The 21545-nt window shown below is 40.9% G+C and overlaps 1 protein-coding gene across 3 annotated transcripts in view; it reads right to left on the reverse strand.

The window, feature by feature from the left end:
- Window positions 1-2897: 2897 nt before the first annotated feature.
- PIK3C3 (phosphatidylinositol 3-kinase catalytic subunit type 3) overlaps window positions 2898-21545 on the reverse strand; it is a 72724-nt gene continuing 54076 nt past the window's right edge. For 2 of the 3 annotated variants that reach the window (XM_006085149.3, XM_014452561.2), the window contains 6 exons: window positions 21257-21341; window positions 20189-20263; window positions 8362-8530; window positions 5781-5871; window positions 5200-5325; window positions 2898-3127 (listed from right to left, as the gene is read on the reverse strand). In XM_006085149.3, coding sequence (XP_006085211.1) covers window positions 3113-3127; window positions 5200-5325; window positions 5781-5871; window positions 8362-8530; window positions 20189-20263; window positions 21257-21341 — 561 coding nt within the window. In that variant the 3' untranslated portion in view covers window positions 2898-3112. Of the gene's footprint in view, window positions 3128-5199; window positions 5328-5780; window positions 5872-8361; window positions 8531-20188; window positions 20264-21256; window positions 21342-21545 lie in introns of all 3 variants that reach the window. The other variant, XR_002828321.1, reaches the window with a different exon arrangement.

The following is a 21545-nucleotide window of genomic DNA, read 5'->3' on the forward strand; positions in this document are numbered from 1 at the left end:
CCAGGCAGTAAAGGAAAGGTCTACAGGAGAGAAGGTGGATGCATGGTGATCCAGAACTCATCTTCTCATCAAAATTCTGATTGTCTCAGAGATGGTATGCCTTCTCACCTGGGAGGTTTCATTCCTTTAGTTACAGACCCCTTTGCAGTATTAATCTTCCTTCTTTTGACTCATCACCATCATCTTATGGCTCTATTATTGTGTATGTTAAAAGAAAAAATCATCCCTTTACCCAACATCCTCTTTCCTCTGTCCCCTCACTTATCTCCTCTACAGGAGATGCAAATGTAACAAAAACACCCCACTTTACTAAGTGCCAATGAAAAAGCTATAATTAAAGAATTACAAGAATTCAGAAGGTTGGAGAGGTCACTTTCAACAGGGTTGTTTTGAGAAAACTTTGGAGGAGATGCCAATAGAAATAGAACTAAAACAAGAATAGAGATAAGTTAAAAGCTTGTAGGCAACAAAAATGATTTAAATATGTAAAGCAAGGAAAAGGCAAGGGAGAGGATGGAGCTTGCCTATTAGTTTGGGCATAAACTCTCATATGAAGCTATGCCAAGGACTTTTCATCTTTACCAATTCTCTAATCTGCACGTGTACTTTATAGAAATCACAGTCCAAGTGCCTCTAGGATGTCTCCTAATTACATGCTTCCTTTCTAGGTGGTAACTCCACTCTAGAGACAAACTCACAGATGAGAATTTAGGGACAAATAAACATTATAATTAATGGCATTTTCTGAAACGGTGACTTAAGTAAACCTTCTTAATCTCCTCTGTCACTTGATATTTAATATTTATTTAGCACCAAGAGAATCAACTATTCTTTTCCTTTCAAAACAAAGTCACAAGACTATGCAACACGTTAATTTGCAAGGATTATTATTGCATTGCTCTTCTCAGTTTTTGTTTATTCCTTTTTCTCAAAGTTGCCTGAGGCAAAAAAGCTAGATGGATTAGTGGGACTTCTAGTCTTAAAAGACAAAAAAAAATCACTTGGTTAAAGTCAGAGAAGATATATTAATAGTTCCAAGGGAGCTATTTCAAAAGTCATTTAAAAACTAAGCTAATTCAAAAAAGATTTACTTCAGAAAGACAGTTTATGCTTAAACATAAATGTAAAAATACCTTGGGCTCCATACTGAAGGCTGCTGCGGGTTACCTTTTGGCTACATTTTCATATCCTACTTTAAGTATTTACAACCTAGGAGAAATGGGAACTATAGTTTAAAAAACAACAACAACCCAAAACCAGTATTTATAAGAGAAAATGAATGTCTTATTTAAAATAAACTGTAAAAGAATGAGCTATAACATGTAAATCTTTAAGTATTGTAAATTAGGCAAAAACAAATACTGTAGACAGAAGGGAAGGGAGAGATGAACAAAACAAAAAACTTCTAAACTGAGACAATTCATCCAAATTCATATAACTGCTCTCCTGATGTGATAACGGAAAAAAAGGATATTTCAAACTCAAAGACTATAGTGTTTTACTATCTATACTAATAAAAGGGTAATATGCTAATTAGACCAGATAGACCAGACGTCTTCCGGACGTTTTTTCGGACAAAGCTGCAGCTGCGAGGGCCGAGGCAGACCGCCACGGCTGGGAGGGCCCATCACAGAGCCCCGGCCAGGTGGGCAGGGCAGGCAGGGCCTCCCTGTGGGCAGCGATTAATGGCAGAGCCCCGGCCTGGTGGTAAGGGCCTCCCTCTGCTCTGCGATTGATCCCAGAGCCCCAGAAGGGTGGGCAGGGCCTCCCTGTGGGCAGCGATTCCAGGTGAGGGTAAGGGCCTCCCTCTGCTCTGAGATAGCTGGCAGGCCCCGTCCACCCACCACAGTGTCACTGGCCGGTGGCCTTGGACTCCCTCTGTAGGGTGATGGATCACGGGGACCCCAGATCGATGACCCACAGAGGGAGGCCCTGCTCACCCTGCCGGGCTCTGCGATTGATGGCAGCCAGCACAGGAGGAGGCCCCACCCAACCTTCCCAGGCTCTGTGATCCATGCTGCACAGAGGGAGGCCCTGCCCATCCTGCTGGGACTCTGGGATCAGTTGCGGAGGAGAGGGAAGCCCTTCCCACCAGGCCTGGGCTCCACCATTGATCCCCGCCCACAGGGAAGCCCTGCCCACCCTGCTGGGACTCTGGGATCAATCACAGAGCAGAGGGAGGCCCTTCCCACCGGGCTGGGGACTGCCATTGATCCCCACCCACAGGGAGGCCCTGCCCACCCTGTTGGGACTCTGGGATCAATTGCAGAGCAGAGGGAGGCCCTTCCTACCGGGCCTGTTTTTGTTGTTTTCATATCATGTTTTTGTTGTTTTTATATCATGTCTTTTTGTTACTGTTTATTTATAAATAAATTTATATATTATTTTCATATACATTTTACTAATTTTCTTTCATCTCTGACACTTCTATTATAGTCATATAGCAATATTAAAATATTTCCTCTAATTAATTCCTTTTCAATGTGCATGAATTTCATGCACTGGGCCACTAGTCCTATATAATGAAAGGCTAATATGCAAATCGACCAAAAGGCAGAATGACCGGTCGCTATGATGTGTACTGACCACAAGGGGGCAGACGTTCAATGCAGGAGCTGTCCCCTGGTGGTCAGTGCACTCCCACAGGGGGAGTGCCGCTCAGCTGGCTCATGGCTAGTGAGCGTAGCGGCGGTGGCAGAAGCCTCTCCCGCCTCTGCTGGCTGCAAGTGGGCGGTAAGAAGCAAGGGGTCCCAGACTGTGAGAGGGCGCAGGCTGGGCTGAGGGACCCCCTCCCCATCCAGTGCACGGATGTCATGCACCGGGCCTCTAGTTTCAGAGCATAAAATTTCTCCCAAACTCTCATATGTACATGAGCCTAGAATTAGCTTCTCATGTCCTAGGTTATTAATAATGTGTATATTTGAAAATAAATATATACAATATTTTAAAACAAAACCCTTCAAGAACATATTTAAGCACTGACATCCAAGGGATTCAGACACCATGTAACATTTAGGATATATGGTATCTGGAAGATTAAACATTCTTGCTTGCTTGTTACTCTGAAGTCTTCATTATACACAGGTTGCTTCTTGGGGGACCAAACCCAGTTTCATTTTCTCCAGTACTATAAAAATTAACAACATAAAGAAACAAAGAGAACATAATTAGATTCAATGTTCACAAAGAAAAATAAACAATAGTTATCTAATCTAATAAAAGAGAAACATGCAAATTGACCATAACTTTGCTATGCCCCAAGCCACGCCCACCAGCCAATCAGTGACTATATGCAAATTAACCCAACCAAGATGGTGGCCAGCAGCCACGGAGCTGGAGCAAGCAGGAGGCTTGGTTGCTCCGGCGATGGAGGAAGCCAAGCTTCCCACCTGCCCTGGCCGGCTGTGGCCTCCGCTAAAGGAAACAAAGTTTCAATTATAGAAGATAAGTAAATCCCAGATACCTGCTTCCAGCCAGCCTCCACTGGGAGCTTGGGTGGCTGGGGGCCGTGATCAGCCTGCAAACAGCCTTCAGCCCCTCACCCAGGCTGGCCAGGCACCCCAGCAGGACCCTCCACCCTGAAGGAGGTGTGGCCAACCTGAAAACAGCCCTCAGACCCTCTCCCAGGCTGGCCAGGCACCCCAGTGGGACCCCCATCCTGATCCGGTTCACCCTTCAGGGCAAACCAGCCAGCCCCCACGCATGCACCAGGCATATAATAAAAGGGTAATATGCAAACTGACCCTAACAGCATAACAACTGGGAATGACTGGTCATTATGACACACAGTGACCACCAGGGGGCAGACGCTCAATGCAGGAGCTGCCCCCTGGTGGTCAGTGCGCACCCACAGGGGGAGCTCTGCTCAGCCACAAGCCAGGCTGACGGCTGCCAGCACAGCAGTGGTGGTGGGAGCCTCTCCTGCCTCCTCAGCAGCGCTAAGGATGTCCGACTGCAGCTTAGGCCTGGTCCCCGCTGGCAAGTGGACATCCCCTGAGGGCTCCTGGGCTCCCAGAGGGATGTCTGACTGCCAGCTTAGGCCTGATCCCCCGGGGAGCGAGCCTAAGCCAGCAGGTGGACATCTCCCAAGGGGTCCCAGACTGCGAGAGGGCACAGGCCCAGCTGAGGGACCCCCCCGAGTGCACAAATTTTTGTGCACCGGGCCTCTAGATTTATTAGATGCTTAGAAAAAGATAAACACATACTTTTCACAGAGAAAACCAAACCCTTAGCTTATTCTAGTCCTTTAAAAAACAGTCTTCTGTAGCATGGCTCGGTGGTTGGGGGGTCGACCTATGAACCAGGAGGTCATGGTTTAATTCCTGGTCAGGAAACATGCCCTGGTTGTGGGCTCAATCCCTCCTTGGGGGGGGCGGCAAGCGTGCAGGAGGCAGCCAATCAATGACTCTCTCATCACTGATGTTTCTCTCTCCCTCTCTCTCTCTCTTTCATCTCAGAAATTACAGAAAAGGAAAATTAATTAAAGACCCGAATAGGCTTTGATGACACAGTGGACACTGGGTGAGGGGGAAGTCCAAGCAGACCGACTTTGAGCTTAGGAAATTAGAAGTATTAGTAACTGTGTTAAGAAGTCAGGAGGGAGTTCACAAGGAGAGGCATGTGAGGGTGGAGAGGAAAGAGGCCTAATTTTTCTGTTTGCTAACCATTTTCCTAATCATCATTATGAAATCCATAACTTAAACGGGTTTTAAATCTGAGGTATATCATCATCAGCTAGTGTGGAAAGGTCTTCCCTCATCAGACATTTGTATGAAATATATTGTTAATAGCAAGTCTACAGATACACCTTTTCAGTGTGTGGTATGCATTGCTTTTCTCAGCCTCGAAATCCTTCCCTAAAACTTCACCATGCATCAAAACTTAACACGCGTTAAGTCTCAGTTGGCATGGCCTCCACTAAACCCAAAGTCATTTGCAAGAAGGGCTTATAATCATCACTGATCACAAAGGACGAAGACACCCAAGTTGACATTCCACTAAGAAAATGTAAGTGGAATGTTTGAGAGTTAACTGTGCATGAAACATGTTCACGTCAGATGGCCGGTGAGATAGCAAAAAAGGCTTCACCCCCCAAAACATCCCAGAAGAGTCAGGAGCTGGCATGAGGAGTGTGGCTCCATGAGGACTCTGGGCAGCAGGTGGAGAAGTGGGAAAATATGCTTCCCTCAGGGAACTGACCTGGGCAAACTTGTGAATCTGCTCCACCACTGCAGCAAACAGGGCGTGGACACTCTCGTCAATCAGACTCTGCATGTAATGCACCGCCTCCTCGTCTGACAGGTCCAGGCGGAATTTATCCTGAACCTACAAGGCCACAGTCTGTTAGTCTTCTGAACAAAGAGAACCAGGCATATTTCAAAGACATAGAATTAAACGGATGTAGACATTACACTACAGTATGAGTTATTTCTACGCCAAAGAAATAATTCATGACTTATAAGTTCTGAAAACTGCTCATTTGAGTGTGCAAGTTTACTGCTTTTGCTATATGCTCTTTTAAAAAATGTTTTTATTGATTGATTGGTTTTAGAAAGAGAGGAAGAAAGGACCAGTTATGTCAGAACTCAGGGTTTTTGATGCCAATTACTCTTTTCCACAACCAGAGAAATTTCATCTCTGACACTGTTGGTGCCCTTTAGAAAGTTTACAATTCAAGTTAAAAAAGCTATACTGGGGCCGAAAAAACAAGGGGAAATGGGTTGTTAAATCTTTCATATATGAAAAGTAGACTGTGATGTTCGAGGATATATAGAAATTACCTTTTTCACAGTTTTATCTGGTTCAAGAGCAATATCTGGAATGTTTGCATCCACCATCAAGGAAAATAAGTTCAAAATTAGATTAGAATACCTAAGGGTGATTGGGGAAAAAATAACAATTCGTTAGAATTTTGCAGTTCTTCTCATATCAAAAACACTCCTAGAAATAGTGGTACCTGAATCTCTATAACAATTACTGTTACCCCGAAGGAAAATGGAATGTGAGACTATTCACCAGCTGTCTCAATGAAAGCAAGCCTCGAAAAAGTATCTTACTCTAGGGGCTTAATATAATACCATTTCTAGGTCCTACACTATGGAACAAACTTTTGGAGTAATCACCAAATAATCACTTTTTTTTCTTCAGTTTTCAGGGAATACATTCTTTTTAATGGGGTGTAAGAGAATCCCTTTTATACCTAATTATCATTTGGCTAAGCAATGAATATCTGCCTTTGCTAAATAACGACAAGGATCTGCCACTCTAAGACCACCTCAGTGCCAGGGGTAAATGCATGAAAGGGAAACACTGCCATCCCACTAACCATTCAGGAGTACCCTCCAGAGACATGAATCACCCCTTTAGAAACCAGTGCCTGGGCTGAATAGAAGCAATGCTAAATGAAGGAGAAAACAGCTAGTACTCTACAGTATTAAAAATGAGCAAGATACTTAAATATCATCATCTTTGGATTATGCTGACCCCAACAGGAACTACAGGTTTATCCTCACCAATCCTCAAACTTTCAGCTTACTCCAAACAAAGAGGAGTGCTACTATTCCACATGCTCAGCCAGAGGTGGAGCCCGGGGGACGGAGTACATGGGTGCACAGAAGCACAATCCACCTCCTGCCCAGACCCCCTCCTGGAACAGCCATGCTCTCAGTGGCCCCTCAGCACTCTAGTGATGAAAGGAGGTTCAGGTTAGACTTTGGAGGTGGGTGTGAGTAAGACAACTTTGGTTTCAGAAGAAGGGCCAACACAGGTGCCCTGCACTGTCCTTTCTAGGGCATGGAGGCCAGGATGCAGGAGGTGCAGAATCCTCATTTCAGCCATCTGCCTATCCATAGTGTGAAAAAGCTCAACCTGTGACATAAAAACCATTTACTGCTGGAACTGTGATGATAATGGAACTAAAGACAAAAATGACTATACACATAAACCTCAAATTACCTAATATAAATATTTTATATTGCCCATGAAAGCCAAGAGGGACTATAATGAAAATTTCTACCTTGATATAATCCTCTCATCAAATTAGGCCCTAACTCACTGATTCTCTTTGGGAAAAAAAAAAAAGTAAGATGATATCAAAACAGTTTTAACTTAGCTTGAAGTTACTGGTTTCTTGTGAGAACTGATAAAAAGCATATCACAGATGTCACTTTACTTCTACTCAAATAATTTTATTCATTCAGCCAACAAATATTTACCGAACACTCACTCTATGCACTGCTCTAGACACTAAGGACATAGTGGTGAACTGAACAATCAAGGCTCCTACATTCACGAAGCTCACATTCTGGAAGAGGTTGGGAGCTCATACAATAAGCTGTTTAAGAAAATAATGTCATACCTGGGTGACTGAAACAAGATTTAAAAAATAAAGTAAAACAGAAAAACGGTCAGAGATTGAGGGGTGGGGAGTCACCTTAAGGAAGTATGATTTTATTTTAAATGCACTGAGAAGCCACTGAGTTTAAAGAGTGGAACAGCACACTCAGATTTGCATTTCTGAAAGCTCACATTGGCCACCTTGTGGGGAATAACAATGGAGGCAGGGGAACTTTCACAGACTCCAGGGTAAGAGAAACAATATGGAAGTGATGGAGCTATATTCTGGGGATGGAGTGGGTGACACACAAGTGGAGGTGGAGAGAGAAAACAGGGACTGAATCTCACCGAGGATTTAGCCTAAGAAATGGGAATGCGTGGTTACCCATCAAAATAATAATGAATGAAGAACAGGATTTAGGGCAGGGAATCAAGAATTCCATTTTAGACATACTGAGTTTGAGATGCCTCCTAAATTCTCAGCAAAGATATCAAGTAGGCAGTTAGGTATACCTCAGAGGAGCTATCAGGGCTGATGGGATTAGTTTGATGTCATCAGCATTTGGATCCCATTTAAAGTTACAAGTCTGGATTAAATGCTTATGGAGAGAGTTAAGGGAAAAAAGATCAGAACCCATAGACTGATAATGAAAACTGTAGACATTCATTGTGTAGAGGTAGACAGAAGAGGACAGGAACCAGCAAAGAAGAAGTGACCAGTAAGGAACAAAGAAAACAGGAGAGAGGGCTACACCAAATATAAGAAAGGTTTTTAGAAACAGAGACATGGTCAGCTATACCAAAGATGCGAGGAGCAAAAATGGCAATAGATACACCTGTATATCTTGATGAAATTAGTTTCAACAGCCGAGTAAGACTAGCAGCCTTACTAGAGTAGGCAAAGGAAGGAGGCAAGTGGAAACAGTGAAAACGGAACTTTCTGAAGTAGATGTTTGAACAACTCTACTTTTCTTGCTCTATAAAATGAATTTACCAAAATTCTCTCTGCCGAGCAAACCCACTTACCTTCGCAGGTGGAGGAAAGCCGTGTAGCACTGCTTCCGGAACTCCTGGTACTGCTCCCTCTGCGTGCCCCCCATGCCTTCCACCATCTCTTTATTCAGCTTCATTGGAGGAGGAAGAGGCTTCGGATCCCGACCCAAGATATATCCAAAGTCTATGTGGAAGAGTTTGCCTAGGTGTTGATAAGAAACACATTTGTTTCCATAATTATCTTAAGGAACTAGGAAGTGGATATGTCATACATTTGGTAAAGTGGTTTCTCTTCATAAAGTCTATCAGTTCATGACAAAGTCTAGTAAATTGATGACCCTCTAATCCCAGGCTTGGAAGTAGCCTTCAGAGCATATCTTGGTTCATTAAACTCACATTCATCCAGCTAAAATTATGCTTAAAATCATTCCACAGTAATATTAAAAATTTAAATCCTACTTTTAGATCTCCATAATCCAGTTAGCAAAGCCTGAACAACTTCTTTAAGATGTTAGTATAAATAAGTATCTTGTAGCAAGTTTCTCATGCTAACATTTAAGCGAGCTACCCTTCATATAGCAGAAGACCATTTCTTTTAAGTATTTCTAGGACAAAGCCACAATCCCCTGCCAAAAAAATCCCTTATATTTCACATTATACAGTTAGCTTCTTCTGAAACATTTCCAACTAATCTGTGTCACTCGTTACCTGCAGACTAAGAAACCAAGCACAGTGTTCATGTCAGCCAAGAGCTGAATACAGCTGCACTGCCCATGAAGACAAACCTGGAGCAGTCATCTAAACTCACAGACCAGGTATGTAAGAATAGGATCGTTCGTTCACTTTAGAGCAGCGGTCGCCAACTTTCGGACCTCACGGATCAACAGTAGTCCGTGGGCCACCGGTTGGCAACTGCTGCTTTAGAGAATGCTTCACCATAGAATTCATAAACATCTTGTGATTTACAAGAAGTTGTATAAGGCAGGGATGCTACTATTTGTTTTCAAACATTTCAGCTAAGTGTATATTAAAATTATTTATTTACTTATCTTTCTTCTCCACACTAAACTGTTAAAGAACCATTAAGAGTCTTATAATAAAAAACCTTGTTTCATTTATTTTTGTTATAGTTCTAAAACCTGGGATAATGGAGAGTCAATGTAGCTATTTTGCATTTATTTAACCAAAGTCATCTCAATCTCACATTTACAGCTTAGACAACTTTCAATAACATTGTTGATGTGAAAAATTTTCTTCTAGAAATCTGAAAGTTCTTATAATGGGTCGTTTTGTTTTAAAATTTCCTGCCTTCATTTCCATGAAGATCTATAATAAAAACAAAAAAGGCCGCATGGCCGGGTAGCTCAGTTGGATGAAGCACTGTCCTGTACACTAAAAGGCTGTTGGGTCGATTCCCGGTGAGCAACCCATAGATGTTTCTCTCTCACATGATATTTCTCTCTCTCCCTCAAATCAATAGAAACATATCCTTAAGTGAGGATTAAAAAATAACAACGAAAGAGGCCAAATCTGGATCCTCTGGATGCTACCTTACTAGTAGTACTTTAGTGTTATTTCAGTGTTCGTGATTGAGTTAGTATCCAACAGCAAGGCAACTTTAATTGTTGCAGGCTGATACTAACAGAAGCAGGATTAGTTCTACCTTGAAATTACATGGCAGCATCTTGACAACGGAGGTTATGAAGTAGGTTCAAGTAGAGAAAAGCGGTATAAGAATATTCACATGGGATATATTAACAACACTCTGAACTCAAACTTCCACTATATTATCCATACCATCATCACACTGCAAGTGACAACTTCAATTTACTTTTGTCATATTAATGTTGCTAGATTAAATTTTGCAAGTTTGTAACATGATTTAATTCATAAATCTGTTTTTTAGTTATGGAAGAGAACATGTACAAGAAGTTAATACCAGGTTTTATGTGGTACATATTTAAGATTATAAAATGCAGTATGTCAACACAGGGGGTTTCATTTCTGTTTAAAATAGTTTTGTGTATTACTCATGATTGAAAACCACATTTAGAATTCTAAAATAGGCTCCAGAGGTCTCTAAACATAATAAAATCAAATTTTTGGAAAATCCTGAGTTCACCAAATTCCCAAATGAAGTCCATGATTCCAAAAAGAAAAAAACTAGTTTTAGAATAAGATTTGGTAATTGCAGTACTCCCTGGGAAAGCATCATCTCCTAATCTCTAACTTCACTTTTATTGTTGGCTCTACGACATCTGTTTCCCCCCTTTTGCCCACCTCCACCTAGCCCCACCCCTCCTTCCCTCTGGCCATCACCACTCTGCAATCTGTGTCTATGGGTTATGCATATAAGATACATTCTTTAGCTAATCCCTTTGCCTTCTTTCATCCAGTTCCCTCCCTCCTCTCTGACAGCTGTGAGTCTGTTCCATGTATCCATGCCTCTGTTTTTATTTTGTGACAGCATGGATGGACCTGGAGATTATGATGCTACATGAAATAAGCCAGTCAGAGAAAGACAAATACCATATGACCTCACCTACATGTTGAACCTAATGAACAAAATTAAAACAGAGGCATCTCCTAATCTCTTAAGGTTCAAGGGAATAGGCTATCTTTGAATTGTCTAGAATTTGGTGAAAAGTCCATGGTCAACTTCTGTTAAGGATTTTACTGCCTTCAACTAAAAACAGGATGGGGAAAAGGTGGGTTTAAAGTTGTTCATATGGAACATAATACAATGATTAATAAATCATAATATAAGAATAAACTCTGTATTTCATATACCCACAACTGCAAAACCTGTATATAGCCTCTGTCCAACTAAGTTGAGCACTTCATTTTGTGCTTTATTCTCTTTCTGGAGTTACCATTTATTTTCTGCCTTGTTAGACAAACACCATTCTACCTTTATTCGTACAGGTATAGCTAAAATTCCCTTGGTTTTATTTAATTATGTAAGTGATGCTTTGTTTTGAGTATAATTCTTAATGGTACTCAGCACTTGAGCAGATAACCTATCTGACCAAGCTTTGATTCAAAACTGCACCCTTAATGAATCACGACATCCCAGTATCAAAAGCTATCAGCCATCATACATGGTTTATTTAATGTGCTCTCTGCTTTTAATAGGAAACCCAAACCCAGTCCCACTTTTCTTCATTTCATTACAGGCATTATTGGAATTCCAATGTCAACTATGCCTCGCTGCTTTCAAATGAAGAGTGTATTTCTATTCTTCTTACAAGAAAACTCTCAAGGAACAGGATTACTGCTTAATTATAAGGCATAAAAGATTCAGTATCTAACAATGAAACCATTATTATGCTTTGCAAGTTCACAGAGTCATGTATTTTGAAAAGAGGCTATTAATGCTTCAAGAAAATGTACCTCTTAAGTAGCAAAGGGAATGAATGGCTCTTTTAAAGTTAATACCTGTAAAGGAAACTTGTAAGGATTTAAAAAATGCACTTCAAAAAATTAAAAGTTTAATTAGGAAATTCAGGAAGATTATTCAAATCTATTACCTTAAATAGTCAGGAGGTAAAGTGTACATAAAACAAACTGAATGTTGACTGTAATTATCTCCTATATACAAGTGGTAAGAGGAGTTAATTAAATTTTCCTGTTTTTTGCATAAGTGACAAGAACTTATTTCTAAAATTATAGTTCAAGACATTTGCAGATCTTGGATTAAAGAGAATGTATACTCCTGAAATTAATAATATTTAATAGAGTTTTTAAATTTCCATTTTGTCTATCTAATTAAAAAAAACATACAGCAATCATTAACATTTTCTTTATAAGATTTCAGTAAATACGAGAAGACTTCTTGATACTAAATATTCAAGAAACTTTCAAAAGATCAGATTTTAAATAATGTCTAAAAAGAAAACTATTCACATGAAGATAAGTCCTTCTTATTATTTAAATAACTAAAGGAATGATCAAAGACTTAAAAAAAATTTATGGCTAAAAAGTGAAGGTCTTATGGGCCTGGCTCTGTTTTGTATTGAGGAAAACCAATCAAATTGGTAGATAACAGTATGTCCAGAGTTTACAATGAAAGTTTAGACAGGAAACAGATTTTCCTGGAAACCCTAAGAATGGATAAAAATGACATTAAAAAAAAACCCACAAAAAAACCCTAGTTCATTTATTCATTGTAAAAGCACTTACTGAGTGCTTACTAAATACATAAAAGTGTTTATAGCCCTTTCTCTCATTTCCCAGAAAATAAACAAGCACATTGAGAAAATAAGTCTGTAGTTTTAGGTTTTGCAGCATACTTAATCTACCAAACTAACTTAAATACAAACAGCTGACGAGGCACCACTATTTGAATAGTAACTAAGTTCTTTCCATATCAGAAGATTCTGAATATCATAAACTGTATTATGTCTTGAGGAAAAAAATAAGACAAATATAGTATAGTTTTAAATATCAAGCTTTACCTTAAAACACAGAAAGGATAACATTAAATCAATGAGCAAACTGTTCTCTTCTATAACTTCCTATGCTACTAAAATTAAGAGTCACTCAAAAGAGAATTTAAAGGCGGTAACTTTAAAATGTTTGAAATTTAGAGTGGTAAAAAGGAATTTTTTGAAGTAAGTTAATTATTTCCTTATCTCTAAAACTAGAGGCCTGATGCACAAAATTCATGCAAGGGGCTTGGCCCTTGCAGCCCCGGGTGGCTGCCCCAGCTTCGTCCGAAAGGTTGTCCAGACGGTCGTCCTGCTGTTTGGCCGTCCAGTCTAATTAGCATTATGATGTTACTATAGATTATGATTCCAAATATCAGCTACATAGTCAAAAAATGGAAAGCATTCTTACTTCCTGATGGTAAAGCAAACTAAACCATAAAAGCTAGCCAAACTCAAGAATTATTTGTTACTAGAGGCCCAATGAATGAAGATTTGTGCAAGAATAGGCTTTCCTTCCCCTGGCTGCCGGCACCGGCTTCCCTCTGGCACCCGGGACCCGGGCTGCTTTGCTCCAGCTGCCGCCAGGAACCCGGGACTCGGGCTGCTTTGCTCTAGCCACTGCCCCCACCCCTGATGTGTGTCTGCTGGGGCTGGGGGCGGCATGCAGTACCCTACCGCCCATGTGCACACGCAGCTCCTCCTGAGCGGTCATGATGCAGCATCCTCCTGAGCCGGTTGTGATGCCTGGCTAATTTGCATATTACCACTTTATATATAGATGTGCTCAGTACTATGGGAAATTCTATTATGTATCTAATTCAACCCTCACAACACTACCAGGAGAGAGGTTCTATTATTATTTACACATTCAGAAGAAAAGACTGAGTCATAGGTATATTAGATAACTTACCCATAGTCACAAAATGGTAGAAAGGCAATTTAAACTCAACTAATCTGACTTTGAGACTGACATATTAACTAATGCAATGCAAAACTATTCCTAAGAATTAAAAAACAAAATGAATCAACTTCACATAAAATTAAAGAATGATAAATAAGATCAGGATAGGAAATATATTTAAAAATTATGATTAGGATAACAATAACTTTTTCTTTACTTGGCTCAAAGGGTTATTACTCTGAAGTGTCAAGACAGACAAAAAAGCCATCATTCCTCACTATAGAAATGTGTAAATCCAGATTAGAAGGGCCATCCTTAGGACTTAACTAACTTCTTTGGTACTACACACTTAGCTCCTTGTTTTCATTTGTGAATGTTTTTCCGTTATTTACATATTAATTCTATATGTTAATTCTATTATAAAGTCTATACCATAAACAATGAACAGGTTTTTCAGTTATAGTGGTCCTTTTTTCATCCCCTCAAATTCTCAAATATAAAAATAAGCCTTTCTTCCTTTCTTCAAAGAGCTGGGATAAATCCAAATCATGTTTCATTTGAGTCCTGTCACAAATGATTACTCTGAAAGTTTCCTCAAAGGACATCAACTCAAAAAAATCCACTTGCTTTTCCCCATGTCACACTTACATTTTAAAATTTCTTGCTCAAATAATGCTATATCAATGCATTAATAAGTGAAACACAGTTCACTCCCAAATTTGCTTCAATAAAACAAGGTTACAACTGAGCACATGGCAATACACTGACAAAGGAACTGACAGTGCTTTACTTTTATGGTGGATACACAGCGCCCTCTGCTGCACAAGCTGAAGAAATGTCAACCAAGCTAAATTGTTAAGTCCCAAGGTTATCTGAAACCAAATGAAAAGCATGGGGCTTCTCGAAGAAAATCAATAACTGAGACTCATATTTCACTTTTTTTTTCAAATTACCATTGTAAAGATTTTAAAATTCTCTTTATACAGTGATGTATCTTCCTCCACACAATCCTAAACTTCTCAGTCTGACCCTTTCTGTCATCTGTATTTACAGGGTAGAACAATGTATTAAGATCAAGTCCCCAAAAGACCCCAGTGAAATGACATCTGGGTATCTCCTCTCTCTCGACACCTCTCACACCAGAGAACTGAACGTAGATGAATCAGTGGAACTCTGATTATAATTTCAAATCAAAGCTGAGTTATAGTGTTTAAACTTGCCCAAACTGAGAAATGAGAACAGAAGACAAAAGGTGTTATTTTTTTAAATGGGAGAAATCTTACTTTTCATTAAAAAATGATCCACTAACACCAAGAGACTGTACAGTTACACAAGACAATCTAAAGCTCTAAATGGTTAATATGTTATAGTCTGTATTGAAAGTATAATGGACCCAAATATCCAATGGAAGCTGCTTCAGGAAATTCAAGGCATTTTTTAACTATAGGCACAGAAATGTACTTCCTGCAATAAATGACATTTAAAATGCACTCTGAATAAATAATAGTTGTCTAAACTACACAAAGTCTTTTTACAACATATATGTAATTAATATAACTTGAAACTGCTTTGAAATATACGGACTGTTAGTAAAAGATAAAGACACAAATATTTTAAAACTAGAGACCCGGTGCACAAAAATTTGTGCACTGGGGGGGGGGTCCCCCAGCCCGGCCTGTGCCCTCTCGCAGTCTGGGACCCCTCGGGAGATAACGACCTGCTGGCTTAGGCCTGCTTCCGGGTGGCAGAGGGCAGGCCCAATCCCTAGGTGCAGCCCCTGGTTGGGCTCAGAGCAGGGCCGATTGGGGAGTTGGGGCGCTGCCCCCTGTCATGCACAGAGCAGGGCGGATCGGGAGGTTGCAATGCCACCCCTAGTCAAGCTCAGGGTAGAGCCGATTGGGGGGCTGGGGCACCGCCCTCTGTCACACTCAAGGCAGGGTCGATAGGGAAGTTGCGGCGCCACCCCCTGTCAAGCACAGAGCAGGGCCAATCAGGGGGTTGGGGCTCCGTACCCTGTCACACACAGAGCAGGGCCGATCAGGGGGTTGGGGCGTTGCCCCCTGTCACACACAGAGCAGGGCCCATCAGGGGGGTTGGGGCTCCGTACCCTGTAACACACAGAGCAGGGCCGATCAGGGGGTTGAGGAGCTCCCCCCTGTCACGCACAGAGCGGGGCCGATCAGGGGGTTGAGGAGCTCCCCCCTGTCACTCACAGAGTAGGGCGGATCAGGGGGTTGGGGCGCTACCCCCTGACATGCACAGAGCAGGGCCCATCAGGGGGGTTGGGGCTCCATACCATGTCACACACAGAGCAGGGCCCATCAGGGGGTTGAGGAGCTCCCCCCTGTCACTCACAGAGTAGGGCCGATAGGGGGGTTGGGGCCCCACCACTGTCACACTCAGGGCAGGGCCGATGGGGAGGTTATGGCTCTACCCCGTCACACACAGAGCAGGGCCCGTGGGGGGGGGGGGGGGGTTGGGGCGCCCCCCTCTATCACCCACAAAACAGGGCCCAACAGGGGCTTGGGGGGCTGCACCCTGTCACACACAAAGCCCCAGGGGGATCAGGGGGTTGGGGAGCTCCCCCCTATCAGGCACAGAGCAGGGGCCATCAGGGGGGTGGGGCGTCTTTCCTTGTCACGAACAGAGCAAGGGGGATGGGGAGGTTGTGGCCCAGCCCCCTGTCACACACAGAGCCGCAGGGCGATCAGGGGGGTTGGGCGCTGCCCCCTGTCACGCTGATCTCCGTGCTCGGGAGGCATAATTACTCCTCTACTATATAAGATTAAAAGACTTGGTGCACGGTGGGGGCCGCTGGGCTTGCCCTGAAAGGGTGTCCTGAATAAGATGAGTCCCCACTGGGGTTGCTGGGCAGTCTTGGTGAGGAGCTGAGGGTACGTTTTCAGGCTGGCGGGTGACTGAAGCTCCCAACTGCTCCTTTTTTTCTTTTTTTTTTTTTATTCTGGGCCAGCTTTAGCTCTGAGGCCTCAGCTGCTGAAAGCCGGTTTCTGGCCTTTGTTTTTCCTTCTGTATTTGATACAATGTTGCGGTCAGGCTGGCTGAAGCCTGGCTGACTGAAAGCTGGTTTCTGGGGTTTTGTTTAGCTTCTATATTTGCAACATAGTTGCTTAGAGTTGCTTAGGCCACAGCGGCAGGTGGGGAACGTTGGAGTCCGCCATCACTGGAGCAAGCAAGCCTCCCTGTTCGCTTCAGTGCATGGCTGCCGGCCGCCATCTTGGCTGACAGTTAATTTGCATAAAGATATGCTGATTAGCCAATGGGAAGGGTAGCAGTCGTATGCTAATTACCATGTTTCTCTTTTATTAGTGTAGATGAATCATTATCATTTTTAAAAGTTGAAGAATGAATTATACTTCCATTTGCCTAACAGAACCAGACTTTCCTTATATAACCTAATTTCATTCAAGTTAAACCTGAAAATTGAAAACATCTACCCTAGTGAGGAAGACTTAAGATGCCAACTGTATGATATACATCTGGATAAAATAATTATAAAGAAGTTAAGAAAAAAAATCACTCAAAAAATGCTGTTTTTTAAAAAGACAATGTACCTTTCACTTAGTACATTTTAAGGAAAGTTTTGTTTTTAAAGGCAAATTTGAAGCACCCTCTAGTGGAAAACTGGTAACAAAAAGTTAAAACTCTGTTTCTGAAATTTTGTAATTCAATTGCCATAAAACAAATAACTATAACCTGGGCCAAAAAAAGTAGATTAGGCAGACTCCTCTTTCCAAATGACCCCGCCCCCCAAACAGAGCAATTCTTAAAGAAAAAAAAGTCTATTATTTATCAATTCCCCTCCCCGCAAATATATCTGCATACAAGATCTGCGACTGTAACATCATAGATGTATGCTACTCTATACATTAAAGATCACATTGTTATAAAATGATTAAGTCAAATAAACACATGGAATCACTCTGGTAGCTTGTTCCATGTGGTTAACAGATTCAACCAAAAAGAGAACTAAAGAAACAACCCAGAGCACTTCTTCAAAACTACAATTCTCTCCAAACACATGGTAACATTTCATAAGTAGCTTTTGCTAAACTAACAAACTAGGTGACAACCCCCAGGGCAATCCAGCTACAGTCCTTCGGTCTTGGTTATTAAAGCCATTGCCTGGCACAGACAAGGTTCCCACGTGCAAGTTCTACCACAGATGGTTTTTACATTAGTAATTTAAAACTGAGTAGATGAAATACCAGATTATGTGAATTAACAGGGTTATCCATTAATAATTAGACGGCATACTATGTATTATGTAAATTCTTAGCATCACAATTTGGAGAAATACTACCAAAACAGAAAATGTCCTTAACTGAGAGACCATTTTAAAAAATAATTTAAAATCTATTTTCTGAGGAAGGCTAAAAACAGTAGAATTATTTAGCCTAGGGAAGAAAAGGGCTACATAGAAGAGCAGATAATTGACTACTGATTTATTGATACTTTAACCAGCTGTTATCAATGCTCTGAGTCATGGTGGCTAGCTGGACGAACATGGTCCCTGCAGGAACCTGCATCTTGAATGGGAGAAGATGAATATAAGAAATCAACACCTTTCATTAGGGTCAGGATTTGTGTTTTATTCACTTTGGTATCCCCAGCACTTACAACAATACCTGCCACATAGTAGGTGCTCAATAAATATTTACTGAATTATATAAAAAAGAAACTTCAGCTAGTGATGACTAGTATAAAGAAAACAAAACAAAATAATCAATAGAGAGTAATGGGGAAGGGTGGGGTGGCAGGTATGTTATTTCAGATCGGAGAATTAGAGGAGGATCCTTTTAAGGAAATGCTATGAGAACTTAGACTTAACAACCAAAGTCAGACTTGCAAAGATCGGAAAGAACTTTCCAGGAAGAGGAAACAGGGCGCTGGCTGAGGCAGGAGTGGTCTGACATTGAAACATTCAGACTGGTCGTGTGGGCGAGCCATGGCAGCCACAGTAAAAAGTCAGATTTTACTCAAACAGTCTGGGCAAAAGAAAGCACATAACTTCTTGATCTATTTTGGAGGTAAGGAGTAGACATGATTTGCTGACAGGTCAAATATGTGAGATGAGGCCAAGGAGTATTAAAAATGTCTCCTAAGTGTGGTGCTTAAACAACTGGGTGGATAAGGCTACTTATTGAGATGGGAAAGCGAGGTGAAGAGCAGGTTTCAGACAGGTGATGGAGGAAGGGGACAACTTTTACAATTAGCGATATAATTGGGAGTTCAGGTAAGCGGTTATATATTTCGGTTTGAAGCTAATAAAATAGACTGAGGTAGAGAGCTCTAAGTTCGGAAGTTGTTTCCAGAGATGTTTAAAGCCATGGGACAAAAGAGTTATCAAGAAGTAGGGGGAGGGGGAGTAATTTTTCCATGGAAAAAACAAAGAATTAAAGATAGAAGTTAAAGTGAGTTCACTCCAGCTAGTGTAGCTCAGTGGTTGAGCATTGACCTATGAACCAGGTGGTCACGGTTCGATTCCAGGTCAGGGCACATGCCTGGGTTGTGGGTTTGATCCCCAGTAGGAGGAGTACAGGAGCACTCATCAATGTTTCTATCTCTTTTTCCCTCTCCCTTCCTCTCTCTCTAAAAATCAATTTATAAAACCAACATAAAGTGAGTTAAGTTTGCTGAGAATTTAGTAAGAGAAAGAACACTTTAACATTCTAACTAGAGTTGTACAGAAAGGGAATGGACTGCCTACACACACCATGACTCTCCACCAAAGGAGGGTTTTAAGAAGCAAGGGCTAGATGACCATCTGGAAGATTACTACTAAAGTGATTCCTATAAAGCAGCGGTTCTCAACCTGTGGGTCGCGACCCTTTTGGGGGTCGAACGACCCTTTCACAGGGGTCGCCTAAGACCATCGGAAAACACATATATCATTACATATTGTTTTTGTGATTAATCACTATGCTTTAATTATGTTCAATTTGTAACAATGAAAATACATCCTGCATATCAGATATTACATTACGATTCATAACAGTAGCAAAATTACAGTTATGAAGTAGCAATGAAAATAATTTTATGGTTGGGGGTCACCGCAACATGAGGAACTGTATTAAAGGGTCGCAGCATTAGGGAGGTTGAGAACCACTGCTATAAAGGATGGGAGTTTCCCCTAGATGGCCTTCAAAGGTACCATATGCAGGGGTGGGGAACCTTAGCCCTCGGCCCATATACAGCCCATGAATTCACTTGGTCTAGCCCTGCCATGGCATTAGGGATGAGTTAACTAAATGTTTGAACAAATATATATATAGCACAGGCTAATTTTTAAATTGATAATTTTGTATGGCCCCAGAATGATGTTATAAATAGCCAAATGGCCCTTAGCAGAAAAAAGGTTCCCCACCCTTGATTTAAAGGGACTTTTAAGACAATGATTTACCTTCACTTATGCATATTGTTTTGTTACTAAGGTAAAAAGATTCCTAGGTAAAAGAAAGAAATCACTGGCATATAAAATGTCTATCTGCTAGTAGCCGTTATACGTTACCTGTTTTTGTCAGCAAAAGGTTATCCAAGTGCCTGTCTCCAACTCCAAGTATATACGTAATCACACAATATCCAGCTGCAATAACAGTTAAAAAACAAACACACTGTGAATAACACATGCAAACCAGGTTATATGGAGCGCTGAATACAAAAGCAATGTGTGCTGCTTTAATTTCAAATTGCTTACTACTGTTTTTGATTTCTCACCTAAATTCTCAAATTAAATTTATAAGCTTTGACTCTATGAAGTTTATTATTTGAAACTCAAAAGAAATTACTATTTGCAACAGAAAAAAACATCGTGTAGAATTTTGTTAAATTATAAAAGCCACTTGTTTCAAAAGTGAAACCAGGTTTCAGGTCTTCCATTTCTCATTTATTAGACATGCGTTAAAGATGATGTGAAAAAAAAGTGTCTACAGAAATGCACATAATGAGTCAGTCATCCCACAATTGTGTTGTCTACAAGATAACAAAGTAAATGCAGGGTTTAAAAAAAAACAAAAAACTTTACAGAAACAATTCTGAAGTGCCAGCCAACAGAAAATAAGTAAATTCATTTAAGCAGTAAAGACATTTATGAAATTCACAATAGGACTTATACCTCATTATTACTATTAATCAAAACCACTAATGACTTTTTTAATCAACATTTTATATATCTTAGTCTTCTTATAGAGCATTTTTTGCCTCCCCCAAATCCACATGTTGGAATCCTAATGCCAAAGTGATGGTATTATAAGGTGGGGCCTTTGGGAAGTCCTTAGGTGATGGGGGTGAAGTCCTCATGAATGGGATTAGTGCTCTTGTAAAAGAGACATCACAGACTCCCTAGCCCCATCCACCACATGACACAAGAAGTCTTCAACCCAAAGATGACCCTCAGCTGACCATTCTGGTACCCATGGTTGGAATTCCAGCCTCCAGAACTGGTAATATTGTTATAGTAGCCTGAAGGGACTGAGACACCTTAACACATTCTAAATGTGTATGGATATGGAAATCGCAGAGTAGCCTACTTCCCTTCATTCTAACATATCAATGGAAGGAAATAGTCTGTCAAACTTACCACAGCTTTTAACATACGTGTCCATTACCTCAGCACTGATCCCATAGGGCCCATTGTCACTTGGTGCGTATTTTCTAAAAAAGTTCTGAAAAGATAGTATTTTACATGTTAACAAATTCAATATAATTCTTAAATACATTAGGCATTTCGAAACTGTAAATAATTACCATAGGTATCTGATCCAAAATTTAGTCTGTAATTATAAAATGTGGATTTTAGGAAGCATATTCCTCAGGAATAAGTCTATTGCTATGCTTACAAACTGTTAAGACAAAACAAACAAACAAAA

The sequence above is a fragment of the Myotis lucifugus genome, unplaced genomic scaffold (genome assembly GCF_000147115.1).
Source record: "Myotis lucifugus unplaced genomic scaffold, Myoluc2.0 scaffold_16, whole genome shotgun sequence".
NCBI classification, from domain to species: domain Eukaryota; kingdom Metazoa; phylum Chordata; class Mammalia; order Chiroptera; family Vespertilionidae; genus Myotis; species Myotis lucifugus.